At 50.2% G+C, this 16,051-nt stretch overlaps 1 protein-coding gene across 1 annotated transcript in view; it reads right to left on the minus strand.

The window, feature by feature from the left end:
• Positions 1-16,051, minus strand: part of LOC142767913 (uncharacterized) — a 136,846-nt gene that overhangs the window by 25,771 nt on the left and 95,024 nt on the right. Inside the window, exon 4 of the mRNA XM_075870154.1 lies at positions 14,473-14,599. Within this exon, the coding sequence (XP_075726269.1) occupies positions 14,473-14,599 (127 nt within the window). The remainder of the gene's footprint in view (positions 1-14,472; positions 14,600-16,051) is intronic.

Below are 16,051 nucleotides of genomic sequence, written 5' to 3' on the forward strand. Positions count from 1 at the left end.
ATGAATACGCAAGTTTAGCATCATTCTTCCCCCAAAAAATTTGATGATTTGGGGGGTTTAACGTCCCAAAAGCACCATATTGTGACGAAGCGAGGTCTTGGCTTACAGGACAGCGTCCACCGAGAGTCGGCAGCCGAACAAGATGTCTGAGTTGCCTCTCGTGCAAGCGCCTAACGCACAGGCGTCTTCTTTATCTTAGCTAAGTGCCACGCTTGCTCCTGTCGATGATGCACCGTAACATCACTCCCCTGCGGCGGAAGCGCCGTCACGGCGCTTAGTACGGCGGCGACGAACGAGGAGGGTGATACGGTTTCAGTCTGGAAACGTGTACAACGTCTGTCTGGAGTGAGGTGGTCGAAAAGGCATTGTTTAGGGGTGCGATCTCGTAGCTCACGTCACTAAGTTGTCGTAACACTTTGTAGGGGCCATGGTAGTGTGATAGTAGCTTCTCTGATAAGCCGACTTGGCGGTTTGGTGTCCAGAGAAGTACCAGAGACCCCGACGAGAAGTGCACGCTTTGGTGGCGACTGTCATAGCGGTCTTTTTGCTGCGCTTGCGACAAGTGCAGCCGATCACGGGCAAGCTGACGGGCTGCATGGGCTCGAGAAACGACATCGCTGGCGTACTCAGTAGACAAGGGGGCAGCCGAAGGAAGGAGCGTGTCAAATGGTAATGCTGGATGTCGGCCAAATAGCAAATAAAACGGCGAATAACTAGCTGTGTCGTGCCGTGAAGAATTGTACGCGAACGTGACAAAGGGGAGTGCTTTGTCCCAGTCACGGTGATCTGGCGAAACGTACATTGACAGCATCTGCGTCAGCGTTCCGTTCAGACGCTCGGTCAATCCATTTGTCTGTGGATGATAAGCGGTGGTAAGCTTGTGCTCAGTGGAGCAGGCGCGGAGAATATCATCCACAACACGTGAAAGAAAGTACCTTCCTCGATCAGTAAGCAGCTGCCACGGAGCGCCGTGATGAAGAATGACTTCATACAAGAGAAAGTCAGCGATGTCAGTGGAACAGCTTGTCGGCAGTGCTTTAGTGATGGCAAAGCGTGTGGCGTAGTCTGTGGCGACTGCAACCCATTTATTTCCGGAGGTGGACGTAGGAAACGGGCCCAACAGGTCAAGGCCAACACGGAAGAATGGTTCCGTTGGTATGTCAATGGGCTGTAGGAGGCCGGATGGTAGCACAGAGGGGAGCTTGCGGCGTTGGCAGCGGTCGCAAGCAGTGATGTAGCGAACCACAGAATGATACAGTCCGGGCCAGAAAAAGCGACGTCGCACACGATCGTAGGTACGAGAGACGCCTAGGTGACCGGCTGTAGGTACGTCATGTAGTTGTTCGAGAACGCTGGTACGCAGGTGATGGGGAAGCACGAGCAGTAATTCCGGGCCATCAGCGTTGAAGCTGCGACGGTACAGAATGTTGTCGTGCAGTTCGAACAGGCGAACGGAAGGGTCTGTCGGAGCAGAGGTCAGACGCTCGATAATGGAGAGTAACGACGGGTCACGTCGTTGTTCGGTGGAGATATCACCCAAAGCGTGGATGGAGAGAACGCAGGGGTCTGAATCAAGGTCTGTCAAGTCGGGCGTTTCAACCGGATAACGTGACAAACAGTCTGCGTCTGTGTGGAGGCGTCCCGACTTGTAGTGGACCACGAATGAGTATTCTTGCAGACGGAGCGCCCAGCGACCAAGACGTCCAGATGGGTCCCTTAGCGATGACAGCCAGCAAAGAGCGTGATGGTCCGTAACAACGGAAAAAGTTCGGCCATACAGGTAAGGCCTGAATTTCGCCACGGCCCAAACTAAAGCTAGGCATTCACGCTCAGTGATGGAGAACTTCCGTTCGGCAGGTGAAAGAAGACGACTGGCGTAAGCAATCACGCGGTCCTTCCCGTGCTGTCGTTGGCCAAGGACCGCTCCAATTCCATGGCCACTGGCATCGGTCCGAAGCTCTGTAGGTGATGCTGGGTCGAAATGGGCCAGTACTGGTGGCGTAGTCAGCAGATGGATAAGAGCCGAAAAGGCGTCCGCTTGCTCTATACCCCATGCGAAGGGAACGTCCTTCTTTAAGAGATCAGTAAGCGGTCGAGCGATGTCGGCGAAGTTGCGGACAAATCGACGAAAATAGGAACATAGCCCTACAAAACTTCGGACGTCCTTGGTTGAGCGTGGTTCAGTAAATTGTTGTACTGCTCGCACCTTTTCGGGATCTGGTTGAACACCATCGGCACTGACAAGGTGGCCGAGTATGGTGATTTGGCGACGTCCGAAATGGCATTTTGCAGAATTGAGCTGGAGAGCAGCTCTTCGAAAAACATCCAGAACAGCTGACAGACGTGTTATATGGCTGTCAAAGGTGGGCGAAAAGACGATGACATCGTCTAAATAACATAAGCAGATGGACCACTTATATCCTCGGAGAAGGGAGTCCATCATGCGCTCGAAAGTTGCCGGCGCATTACACAGTCCAAACGGCATGACTTTGAACTGGTAGAGGCCGTCGGGCGTAACGAAAGCGGTTTTTTCACGATCCATGGGGTCGACGGAAATTTGCCAATAGCCGGATCGAAGGTCGATAGACGAAAAGTATTGGGCACCATGGAGGCAATCGAGGGCGCCATCAATCCGAGGCAAAGGGTAGACATCTTTGTGGGTCACTTTGTTTAAATGGCGATAGTCCACGCAAAAGCGCCAGCTGCCATCTTTCTTCTGAACGAGCACGACTGGGGAGGCCCAGGGGCTGGATGAGGGTTCTATTACGTCTTTAGTAATCATTTTATCCACTTCATTTTGAATTACTTGGCGTTCCTTGTGAGATACGCGACATGGACGCCGCCGTATAGGACTGGCATTACCAGTGTTGATCCGGTGAGTCACTGCAGTTGTTTGGCTGAGAGGGCGGTGGTCAAAGTCGAAAACGTCTCTATATGATGTTAGCAGACTACGGAGGCTGGCAGCTTGCACTGCAGTGAGGTCGGGAGCAATTATCTTGTTAATGTCATCTGCAGGCAGAGTGTAATTGCGGCCAAGACAGGGGGATGTAGTATCGGTGTGCAAACCAGTAACGTTGCAGCTGTCAAGTGGAGATAGGGTGGCCAAAGACATGTCTTGCGGAATAACTTGAGTCAAGAGACTCACGTTGAGTAGTGGTGTAACCACTGTATTATTAGCGACGGCGACAACAGTGTGAGCAAGGGCGACGTCTCGGGCCATCAGTACGTCGACTATAGGAGTGACGAGGTAGTCACCGTCGGGCACATGACGTGAGCACGACAAAGTGACATATGTAGCAGCTTGCGGAGGCAAGCGAACGTGGTGACGAGAGCGTAAACGGGGAGAATAGTCTGCTGGAAAATCGGCAAACTGCGGCAGTTCAAGCTGAAGAGCACCAGTGGCACAATCAATGAGCGCAGAATGACGTGACAGGAAGTCCAAACCAAGTATTAGGTCATGAGGACACATTTCAATGACGGCAAACTGAACTAATGTAGGATGACCAGCAATGGACACACGGGCCGTGCACATCCCTTGAACATCAGGGGTCCTCCCATCAGCGACACGAAGTTTGTGGGAAGCGGCAGGCGTGAGCACTTTACGTAGGCGTCGGCGAAGGTTCGCACTCATTACAGAAATGTGCGCTCCAGTATCTATAAGGGCAGAAATAGGCACACCGTCAACGGCAACGTCTAACAAATTTTGTCTCGTCGGAAGCGTCAAGAGAGGATTTGTGGAGGGAGTCGAAGATGCAGCGTCACCTCCGGGCGCTGCACCGTTTAGTTTTCCGGGTAGGCAGGAGCGGGGTTGAATGGAGATGACGGCCTGCGAGTCTGCGGTGAGCGAGACGACTGGCGACATCCTGGAGGCGAACGCGACTGATGACCATGCGGTGACGGAGATCGGCTGTTGAACCTTCTGTAGTTGTTTTGCGGAGAAGGCTGCACGGCAGACGCGAAGCGGGTGCTGTCCTGTCGGTAGTGAGGTTGAGATGAAGTCCGAGGTGGCGAGGACCAGCGGTAATTGCAGTAACGGACGACATGACCGATACGGTGGCAATGAAAACAAATTGATGCACCGTAACAATATGATTATGAGAGACGCCGTAGTGGAGGGCTCCGTAAATTTCGACCACCTGGGGTTCTTTAACGTGCACCCAAATAACCCCAAGTGGTCGAAATTTCCGGAGCCCTCCCCCCAAAAATTTCAATTATTTCTGCACTTTTCAATATCTGGTCTACATCATGTGCTGCTGAGGACATTTGATGGCTTACAACAGAAAACGGTAAAGTATGACTAGAAAGTGTTGTCTTTCTGCATTTCTTTGCACAAAGAGGCACATTTATGCACACGTATTCCCTTCGTGGACGCATGCGTGGGTAGCGTGGTTCAATAAACAAAAAAAACCAGATGTGTAGCGTAGTGGTAAAGCCATGCGCTCTCGGAGCATGAGGACACGGGTTCAAATCCCAGCGTAGCAAAGAAAAAAAGTTATTATTTTATTTATGCTGAAGACATTATCGGGTCTGACCAACCACTCGTGGCGCTGAAAGCAGCGCACTGGCTGGGCTGCTACGAGAGTGTCCGCCCTTTATGTAAGTATGTTTCTCTGAGAAAGCTTGGAGCAGGCTCGGGTTTTTTTTTTTTCTTTTGGGAAAAAATCCGGGCCATCAACTCGTCACTGAAGGAGTGACGAAATTTGCTGTATCCACGATGAACTAATTGTATGGCCGTACTTTTCGTAGATTTGCACGTTCCTTGCTGATTGCCAGCGTGCGCCTCCATGAAAGGCCACCCGAAGAGAAAGCGCGGAGGTTGGTTTACTTCATGAGTACTATAATTGTTGGTTCACTTTATGGAGGAACTATAATTTGCTGTCGTTCTTTGAAATGCAAAAACAAGATTGTGTGGTTAGCACTGCATGCATGAGACAGCCAGCTATATGACTACAATTATATCGCAAATGTGTTACAGGTGTAATTAACCAAATGTACACGGAGTGTACCAGTGAAAGTCGCTATACAAAAAGAAGTTCCAAAACCCTCACTAAATATATCTGGCGATAAACAGGTATCTTCACAATAACAGAAGAGTGGGCAGTGTCTCGTTTATGTTCAAGGTATAACTGGCGGAAGCGGGCTTGGTACGGGCTGTATTTCAGAACAACGATTCGGGCTGGCCAGTGCATGAAGTGTTCGGTCCGGAAAAATGGGCCCTTGCAGTGCTCTAATATGGACTCATGGAGTAAACCAGCCCTTGTGCGTTCTCTTTCGGCGGCCTTTCATAAAGGCGCACGGCTGTTATCGGCAAGTGACTGCAGTTCCACGAAATGTGTGGCCATTCAATTTGTGGGAATCAAGCGCGCTTCTCCCTAGGGCGCTTCATTTCCCGGCTAGCACACGTGCCGGCCCGTGGGGCCCGAAACCACCATTTGAATCGGCAAGATGGCTGTGCTGGTTTCGCCGCTGCAGGCCTGTCGGCTGGCGCGAGTCGGCACAATGATGAACGGAAGAATTACTAGAGTTTATCAGGTTTTCGAGAAAACGATTACCCCAAAACGCGCATAAAATGCCAAGGGCATTCCGAAAGCTGTGCCATCTCTCGACCACTGCCACAGTTATTTTTTTTCTTGAAGCCTCTGAGACTGCTAACGCTTGCCGCGCGCCTGCAATTCTGAAGGTCACGTCTTTTTTTTTTTATTCTTCCGCTTGTTACACGGAAATGGCGCAGAATGCAGGTCAGACTTTGTCTCCGTCGTGGTAGGTGTTCTGTGGTCGCGTCGACATCGTTTAGTTGTTTCGTGTTAACGTTTCCTTATATTCTTTTCACGGGCTTACCACAAGTGTGACCGCTAGCCAAGGATAGAGTACACCACTAGACCTTCAATGACAATGTTTTTGATGCGGTAACGACCGTCCTAACAGTGTATGCGTACGTAACAACGAAGGTCTAGCGAGAAGAAGAAGAGATGAACTCGCACTCGAGGGTATTCTTTTGTGAGCGATGGCAGTGGCTGTTGGCGTCACCGCAGCTCTATTACTTGAGTGGACGAACTAGCGCTGCAGTGCGCAAATTTACTATAACGTAATAGCATGCTGTGCCTACGTGCTTTCCTCCAGATGCCTCTCGCGATTCGCATCGCGTGTCAACTGGCAGTCATAGTGCGTGCCACAATTTTGCTGTTAGCGTTGTGGCTGTGGTGGTTACTATTACTCTGGATTTTGAATACTTTTTTTACAAAGGTGAGTGAGTGTTAACACTTACCTGCTGTGCACAGCCGTTACTAGAAGTGCATTTTGTGTTGAGTTTCTCACGACAAAGAAGAATCATGGACGAGAAAAGCACACTGCACGCGTGCATAATTCCGTCTTACCTCTCAGTGCTGACATGGGCAATTCAAAACGCATGTGATTGAGAATTTGGTTTAACCGACAAAAGCCATTGGTTTACTTTTCACAAAAGTGTAGTTATGATGATGTTTAAAACGTTTCTGACAGTTGTAACCCAGTCGAGCAAATAAACGCTCGGTGAAACTTCGCAGCCTGTTTCCAGAAGTTAAAAAACAGCGCTAAAAAGACGGGACAAGAAAAGAAAGGACAACAGGACAGGGCGCTGACTAGCAACCAAATATTTGGTTGCTAGTCAGCGCCCTGTCCTGTTGTCCTTTCTTTTCTTGTCCCGTCTTTTTAGCGCTGTTTTTTAACTTCTGTGAACATGAACCAACCAGCCCAAATGCGTACGCTTCAGCCTGTTTCCCTTTGCGCTTGCACCTGCCGTGGTAGCATAGCCTAATTGGGTGTCTTGTAACTATGCTGGAGGACGCAGGTTCGACTTCCAGCGACGGCGGCCGTATTCGAATGAGGGGAAACTGCAAAGAACACCCATATGGCGGTAGCGGCACGTATAACTCCATCAATTGTATATTGTCACGTTATTCCAGGGGGTGTCGACAAGGTTTATTGACGTCTGAGCAACAGGGCTCTAACCAAGCACGTCAGTTGGTCTTGTTTGCTAGAGCGGGGGCCCACGTGCACTTCTTTCTTCTCTGTGGTGTGAGCCTTCACCTTGGCATACGACCCACTACTAGAAGTAGGTGGCAATATTCCTCCTCAACAAAAAAAGAGCATCGTCGCGATGCTGTAAAGTTATTTAAAAAAACCAAAACAAAGTAGTTTAAACAATGAAAAAGGGCACCAATAATCAAATAATAGACGCGATAAGTTCACCAATGATGAGGCGATTGTCTGAGCACAAAATAAAAAAAAACACAGAAAAAGTGGTCTTTTAGGAACGCGCAAAATAAGGCTTCATGCGCACCACGTGAACTATGTCAGAGGTCGGTTGTGTTTGTTGTACCCATCGTGACGACGTAGCGTCCGGAACCACTTCGTAGTTTACGTCACTCACGCGGCGTAATACTTTATACGGACCGAAGTATCTGCTGAGCAACTTATCGGAGAGGCCATGGCGTCGAACAGGGGTCCAAACCCAAACTTGGTCTCCCGGACTGTAAGATACGTCACTGTGACGCATATTGTAACTTCGTGCATCGACCTGTTGCTGCTGACCTATGTGTAGCCTGGCGAGCTGGCGAGTTTCCTCGGCACGCTCTGCAAATTCTTCTGCGTCAGTTGTTAATAGATTGGCGTCTTCACAAGGAAGCATCGCATCCAGCATCGTCTGAACTTCGCGGCCGTAGAGAAGTCGAAATGGTGTAAATCGGGTTGTTTCTTGAACGCCGGTGTTATTAGCGAACGTCACATAAGGCAAAATGCGATCCCATGTTTTGTGTTGGACGTCGATGTTAATGGAGATCATGTTTGTGACTGTCTTATTTAGTTGCTAGGTTAAGCCGTTGCTCTGCGGATGGTAAGTAGTCGTCGTTCGATGCCTAGTGTTACTTAATCGAAAAACTTAATCAATAAGCTATGCAGTGAACGCTGTTCCTCTGTCGGTTATCACTGTAGATGGAGCACCGTGGCGCAGAACAATTTGGCACATGAAGAACTGTGCTACCTCAGAAGCCGTGGCTCGTGGTATCGCCTTTGTCTCAGCATAGCGGGTCAAATAGTCAGTTGCAACAATGACCCATTTGTTGCCATCGGACGATAAAGGAAATGGGTCAAGAATGACCATGCCGACTTGGTCAAATGGCTTGTGGGGTGGATCAATTGGCTGAAGTCATCCAGCCAGCTTGCTTGGTGGCGACTTTCGACGCTGGCATTCACGACAGCTTTTAACGTACTGCTTCACGCTTGCCGAAAGTCCAGGCCAGTAGTACGCCTCACTTACTCTGGCGAGCGTTCGCGAGTAACCTAGATGACCAGATGTGGGCTCGTCATGACACGCGGAGAGAACTTCGTCCCGCATGTCCTTCGGAACAACGAGGAGCTAAGCGCGGCTCGTAGAACGGGCGTTTTTTTTTGTACAGGACATTATTTCGGAGGCAGAAAGACGTCACGACGCGAGATAGATGGCGAGGTATAACGGCGCTATGACCCTCCAGATAGTCGATGAGCGGTCGAATCTCTTCATCCTCTCGCTGGCGTCTGCTCAAGTCAGATGAGCTAAGGGCGCCCAGGAAACCGTCATCGTCCTCTTCTTCTTGATTGACTAAAGGTGCACGCGACAGCGTAACAGCGTCTTCGTGCTTCCGTCCAGATTTATATACGATGGTAACATCAAATTCCTGTAGACGCAAGCTCCATTGGGCCACTCGTCCAGAGGGATCACGAATGTTTACCAACCAGCAGAGGGTATGGTGGTCCGTCACCACTTTAAATGGACGACCATAGAGTTACGGGCGAAGCTTGGTGATCGCCCACACTACTGCGAGACACTCTTTCTCTGTGGTCGTGTAATTCACCTCGGTACGAGAAAGTCAGCGGCCGGCATAGCCTATGACTCGTTCTTTGCCGTGTTGATGCTGGACGAGCACTGCGCCGAGGCCGATGTTACTGGCGTCAGTGTGCACCTCTGTGCCAGCATCATCGTCAAAATGCGCAAGAACAAGGGCTGACTGCATCCGCTGTCATGGCTCAGCAAAAGCAGCCTGTTGCTAAGTAGCCAATACAAACGGTGTGCCGTCGCGTGTAAGGCGGGTCAAGGGTTCCGCTATCTTCGAAAACCCTCTAATAAATCGTCGATAGTAGGCACACAAGCCCAGAAAGCGCCGAACAGTCTTTTTGTCTGTAGGATGCGGAAACGCGGCTACAGCGGCAAGTTTGTCGAGGTCGGGTCGGACTCCTTTGGCGTTGACTACATGGCCAAGGAATTTGAGCTCTTCATAACCAAAGTGACACTTCTGCGGTTTGAGTGTAAGATCTGCTGATTGAATAGCCTGTAGCACACTCCTGAGGCGGTGAAGATGTTGCTGGAAGGTTTCAGAAAAAATGACATCATCAAGGTATACGAGACAAGTTTGCCGCTTCAGACCAGTAAGCACAGTGTCCATCATTCGCTGGAAGGTTGCGGGCGCTGAGCACAAACCAAAAGGAAGGACTCGAAATTCAGACAGGCCATCAAGGGTAACAAAGGCCGTTTTTTCGCGGTCTCGCTCGTCAACCTCAATGTGCCAGTACCCGCTTTTTAAATCCAAAGAGGAAAAATATTGGGAGCGGCGTAATCTGTCTAACGAGTCGTCGATGCGTGGCAGTGGGTACACGTCCTTTTTAGTCACGCTGTTCAGCTTCCGGTAATCGACGCAAAAACGTAGCGTTCCGTCTTTCTTCTTGACTAGGACGACCGGAGAGGACCACGCCCTGTTGGAAGGCTCGATGATGCCGTCGTCAAGCATTTCTCGAACTTGCGTACGAATGGCTTCTCGTTCCTTCGCTGACACACGGTAAGGCTGTTGGTGTACTGGGCGGGCGTCGTCGTAAGTGATGATTCTGTGCCTAGTGATCGAAGTCCGGCGCACCTTAGAGGAAGCAGCGAAGCATGACTTGAATTCAAGCAAGAGTTTCCGCAGTGCTGTCTGGTTTTCTGGTGTGAGGTTAGAATTAATATCGATATTGTTTAGAGACGTATCGGCGGCCTCCACTGCTTCCGACGAGAAGCAGATGGGAATGGTTCCTAATTCATCTGCAAACGCTAACGAAGTGCCACGGAAAAGGTGTCGGTGTTCGTTGCTGAAATTTGTAACGAGCAGTTGAGATCGGCCATCACGTAGCTGTATGATACTCCTAGCCACACAAACACCTTGAGTCAGCAGGTGTTCAAAATTACTTTCTGCAATCGCTTCACCATTTCGCAATCCACAGCATGTGACGTCGACAATAACACTGGCTCTTGGAGGAAGCGTTATACTTTCAGCAGAAACACGAAGAACTTCGATACGTTGTTGGTCGTCCTGCTTGTAGATTGCTCGGTCGGCTGAGAAGGTGATGCGATTCTCTTGAAGATCCATGACAGCTCCGTACTCCTGCAGGAAGTCAACACCAAGAATAACGTCGCGTGAACATTCATGGAGCACAAGGAAACTTTCTACAAAAGTATAACCGCAGACCTGAACTCTACTCGTGCAGGTTCCAAGCGGAGAGACGGTGTGGCCACCAGCCGTTCGAATCACGGAGCCATGCCAGGGCGTGATTACCTTCTTTAGTAGTCTGGTCATTTACCCGCTTAGTATCGAATAGTCAGCCCCGTTATCAACTAAAGCATCTACTGCATAGCCGTCTATCAGCACCGGTATATCCAGAGAAAGCCGCACATATCGCTCAGTCGAATCTACACCCTTTACTGTTAGCGTCGATAGGAGGTCTTCAGCACGTCGACTGCCAGCGACCTCGCCTCCAAGGGTCGCTCGCGTTAGTTTTCCCGGCGGGGACTGGAGGACCGTGCGCCAGCATAGCGCTGTGGTGAAGATGAAAAGCGCCCCAGCGACGGTGAGCGCGACTGCCGTCCAGAAGGCGGTGGCATGCGCTGTTGAGCCAGGTAGTCCTCAATGTCCCGGGGTCGCTGGCCGTACCGAGGAGGCGCTGAATATACTGAACATCCGCGCAGCCCGAGGCGCCGGTATGGACACTGGCGGTACAAATGGTCCGCTTCACCGCAGTGGAAGCACAAAGGTCGGCGATCAGGAGTGCGCCAAACATCAGATTTCCGAGGCGAAGCACGTCTGTCGTCAAGGTAGTGTGCTGGTTGTTCCGCAAGATGCACAGGGCTGGCGTAAACGAGGGGTGGGGGCGTGCGTGTGTTCTCGTAGTACCGTAGAGGCTGCGCCGACTGAAGTGAAACCGTAGGAGGTGCAGCCTCTACGGTTTCACGACAAACAGCGGGGAAGAGGAAGCTGGACGCTTCAAGGCTTTCGCATAGGTCGCACGGTGGTAGTCAGCCGGGGCGGGTGTGGCGTTATTCAGACTCACAGGGTCACGAAGGGTATGATGCAGCTCGTCCTTGACGATGCTTGCAATGGAACTCACCGTAGGTAGTGGTGGTGTGGCAGCCTTTTGCAGCTCCTTGCGTACTATGGAGCGGATAAGGTCGCGCAGACACTCGGTGTTGCTCCCAATAGTCGTGAAAACTTGAGCAGTGGACGTGTTCATTTGCCGCTCATACAGTGTGGATCGATGCTGAAGCATCTTTTCCATCATGACGGCTTCGAACAAAAACTCGGCGACCGTGTTCGGAGAGCTCCGTACAAGGCCAGCGAAAAGCTGCTCCTTAACTCCCCGCATCAGGTGACGCACCTTCTTTTCTTCTGTCATACTCTGATCAGCCCGTCGGAACAGGCGCGTCATATCTTTCACATAGGTCATGACAGTTTCATTGGGCATCTGGATGCGGGCCTGGATCGCTCGCTCCGCTCGTTCGTGGCGATAAGTACTTCTGTAAGTATCCAACAGCCGGCGGCGGAATTCGGGCCACGATGTCATCTGTTCCTCGTGATTCATGTACCAGGTACGTGCTCCATCCTCCAAATAGAAGTACACACGTTGTAGCTTGGCCGCGTCGTTCTAGTCGTTCAAAGCAGCCACGCGCTCGAAGTCGACCAACCAGTCCTCGACGTCTTCGAGCTCGGTGCCATGAAACGGTGTCGGAACCTGTGGACTTTCGAGGGTGTACCGAGTCACCGCGGGGTTTTCCGTACCTGTTAAAGTGGTTTGAACGGACGTGCTCATCACACTGGTGTGAACGGTACGGTGAGCTTCGGGTGGCAATCCCCTGATCCTGCGGCTGGTCCGATGAACGGGAGTGTTGACTCGCACTGGGCTTGTGGTGCCGCTTCCAGGAGGGGTCTTAAACATCCATGAGGGGCCTACCCAGCACCTCCACCAATTGTCACGTCACTCCAGGAGGTGTCGACAAGGTTTATTGACGTCTGAGCAACTGGGCTCTAACGAAGCGCGTCGGTTAGGCTTGTTTGCCAGAGCGGGAGCCCACGTGCATTTCTTTCTTCTCTGTGGTGTGAGCCTTCGCCTTGGCATACGACCCACTACTAGAAGTAGGTGGCAATATGATCGCGCTTTCACACCTGCGCTGTACAGTGGTATCAGATTTCTAGAATGTTGAAAAATAACTGTGATTTTTTTATGCGCCTCGTTGAATTTATGAGTGCTGTTGGTGCCGTGCGAAACTAAAAATGCGTGAGCTTATCAAGTATGTCGACACCGAACAAATTCATTATTTGTGTGCAGTCTAATGTAATCGATAAAGCAAGCCTGCTTGGGAAGCAAACTTCTTGTATTCTTGACAAATTGGTAGTATGAAACAACACGAGACACACACGGAAGTGTGCGGAGCGTTGTGCGAGTGCCTAGCGATAAAAAAAGACGCTTTTAGTCTACACAAATACAACAAAAAAACGTCACTCCTGCATTGCTTGCATCAATCTTAGGTAAAAGTAATCGTTTGCGACAGGCCGCGGCCGGCTAGGCTCGGCATGCGCATGCGGGCGGGCTAGACACCCGTGATTGAAAAGAAACTTAACACTGAAGCAGGAAAGTTGATCCTTTGGTCCTTGCCGTGAGAGGACGCGACGGGTAAAGCGCCCGAAAGGAAGAAAGTCGTTGCGCCGAAGGAGAAACGGAGCCCGTTTCTCCATTCTCGCTCCCCCTTTTTTTAGAGTGTACTGGGCTGGCACGCAGCGGATCCAGGCTGGAGCCCCACCGTGTCCTTGGCACTAGGTTTTTGTGCCTATTTTGTGCGATAGTGGTTACAGAAACCGGTGGCGGCGGCGGCGGACAACTACGGTGCCACGCTTCACTCGAATTGTGATCTCATAACAGCGTTCGCTGTAAAACTGTGCTATGATTAGTGCTGATGCTGTCACATAGCGCATGTATTAGGAACGGCCAACGTAAACACGGTGTCAGTCGTAAGCAGCAGCCAAAGCAACAGAACGACCTGCCGCTTGTCTTCGACCACAATGAAATCTAATATCATGGAGGTTAGTCTGCTCCAGACAGTTATGTTTCGGCATCGCAATCCCGTATTCACAAACGCTCCTTCACTCAAGGGCTCTCCTCTAGTTGACAAGGTCAAGGTGGCGTGTGCCCCTCCACTCAAGGAGCCGCTGCGTTTCTTGACCGCTCCTCCAGATTTCCTGCGCCAAGGGAGGCCTCGGAAATCCTTCCTTCACTTGAGTGAAACGCGTGGGCCGATAAAGGCACCTGATAACGAGGGTATTCCTAATAGTGGTTTGGATATGCCTGCCTTTGTGAAACAAATAAACGCTTTTCTTAGTTATCCTTCTCTGTAAATTGACATTACGGCAAAATGCATACAGGGCTCTGTATGCATTTTGCCGTCCCGTGGAGCAAAAACCGGCTCCTCGCACGCTCTACACAGAAGACGGGGCCGCGGCTATACACTCCGTGTGTGCACATGCGGAGAGCGCCTAGCTTTAACATGACGGGAATACGTACGGCGGCCGCTAGGTGGCACCTGATTTTGCATGAGGTCTATAGAGCGCCTCAATGCGTGCCCCTCGCGGAGCGCGTGGAAATCAAGGCACCTCACATACGGTCCATTGTAGGACAACGGGCGGATTCCATCGTTACTGCGGGAACTGAGCCTAATCTTTCAGTCTAAACAAAAAAAAAGAGAAAGGGTAGGGTAGACTAGGATGGGTTGGCATGCGGAATCGGGCGAGGAGTCAACAGTAAGGAGGAAGAGGTCAGTAAAAACAAAACAAAAGGAGCAGTGGTGGGGAGTGCCATCAAGCATGCTGTCGAAGGAAAGGTGGATCTGTGAATTCTGCGGAGTAATGGTTAAGAAAATGACCAAATTACCTTCCCCTGAACTTGTGCCTTTTTAGTTATAGCGTTAGGGAAGTTCTTTATGCGGTAAGTGTGTTGTAGGTCATCACTGTATATGACATTCTCATTTCTGATAAATCTAAAAAAATACTGTCTTGATGCATAGACCACACAGCACAGCGGTTGTGGTTCTCCTTTATCTTCATTTTTGGGGTTTATACAAGTGCCGTATCAGCTTACCATTCGGCCTGCCTTAAAAGTCATGCTCACATGTGGGTGTTCCTGGAGGCCAGCCAGGTCCATACGATGCATGATCAGGTGGAACAGTAGCGACGCACCGTAGAGGGCTGCTGCCATCAGGACGCCTGGCCGCCACCAACTGTTGCCCTCTGCGATCCTGAGTACGTCACGCGACAATGATGTCGTTGACTAAGGGGGACACGAGCAGCCTACGTCATGTGCACTTTCATTGTATGTCATCCTATATATATATATATATATATATATATATATATATATATATATATATATATATATATATATATATATATATATATATATATATATATATATTACAATTCGGTATAATAACTGCAATAACTGCCCCGACACTTTCCTTGGTATTATTGTCTGTTCGATCTCAATAATATTGTTTCAAACACGGAAAAACGAGCCCTTAAATATACACTTCTTTTGCTAACATATATATAGAGATCCCACGAACAGGGGGAATAGATGCGCGAAGCACGAATGAGAAATGTTGATACGTTATTTAACATCAGCACAACATTACGACGTGGAGGTTAAGGATGCCGTACATGACTTCCGTGTCATTATTATCATGTTTGGATGTGTTATTGACCTTCGGCATCTATTCACGGCACGTGATACCAAATTTATTATATGTGGAGCTTGCGATGTGTCAGCAAGCATGCTATGAGCGTGGTATGTTGTCATGTTCTTACATGACACGCGTGTCAGAAGTATCATGTTTGCACGTCATATATTTCGTCATCCATTAACGTCACGTTACAACAAATTTGGTATATGTGGAGCTAGCAAAACAGCCGCGAGCGCATCATGAGGGGCCCAATATACTCCAATGTAGCGTTGACGCGCGCACATGCTGGGCACAGCGACGCTACGATAGCAAAACGCGAGCACTATATAGTCTGACGCCAGGCGTGACCAGCTTGCGTCGGCGCGGCCCGACGGCAACCGGCTCAAAATGCGACATGCTGCATTTCGCGCTGATGCGTTACCCGCACAACACTGGGTCTCCCTCTTTTCGTGACGGAGGGACGCCGGATGCACTGAAACGCGCATGCGTCAGAAAAAAAAAAACGCAGCGCAGCGCGCGCTTGCGAGTATATGGCAGGACCGGCGCCTGGCGTGGTCAACGCCGGCGTGACGCTACGAAATGAACGCCGGCGAGCACGCGCACCGCGTCACGTCGAAATGTAATGGCGCCTTGACTGTGGCATGTAGTCATGTTCTCACATGACACACATTTCATGATTAATATGTTTGCACCAGTGACATACCTTCCATTCATTGGCGTCACGTAATGCCAAATTTGGCATATATGAAGCTAGCGAAACGGCCGTGAGCGCATCATCAGTGTGGCATGTAGTCATGTTGTTACATGGCACACATCTCATGTTTATCATGTTTGCATTAGTATCATACCATCGTCATCCATTCATGTCCCGTAATGCCAAATTTTGTATAAGTGAAGCTAGCGAAACGGCTGCCAGCGCATCATCAGCGTGGCATGTAGTCGTGTTGGTACATGACCCGTAACTCATGATTATCATGTTTGCACTAGTCACATACCTTCGTCATCCAT

The sequence above is a fragment of the Rhipicephalus microplus genome, chromosome 1 (assembly GCF_043290135.1).
Source record: "Rhipicephalus microplus isolate Deutch F79 chromosome 1, USDA_Rmic, whole genome shotgun sequence".
Classification (NCBI taxonomy): Eukaryota; Metazoa; Arthropoda; class Arachnida; order Ixodida; family Ixodidae; genus Rhipicephalus; species Rhipicephalus microplus.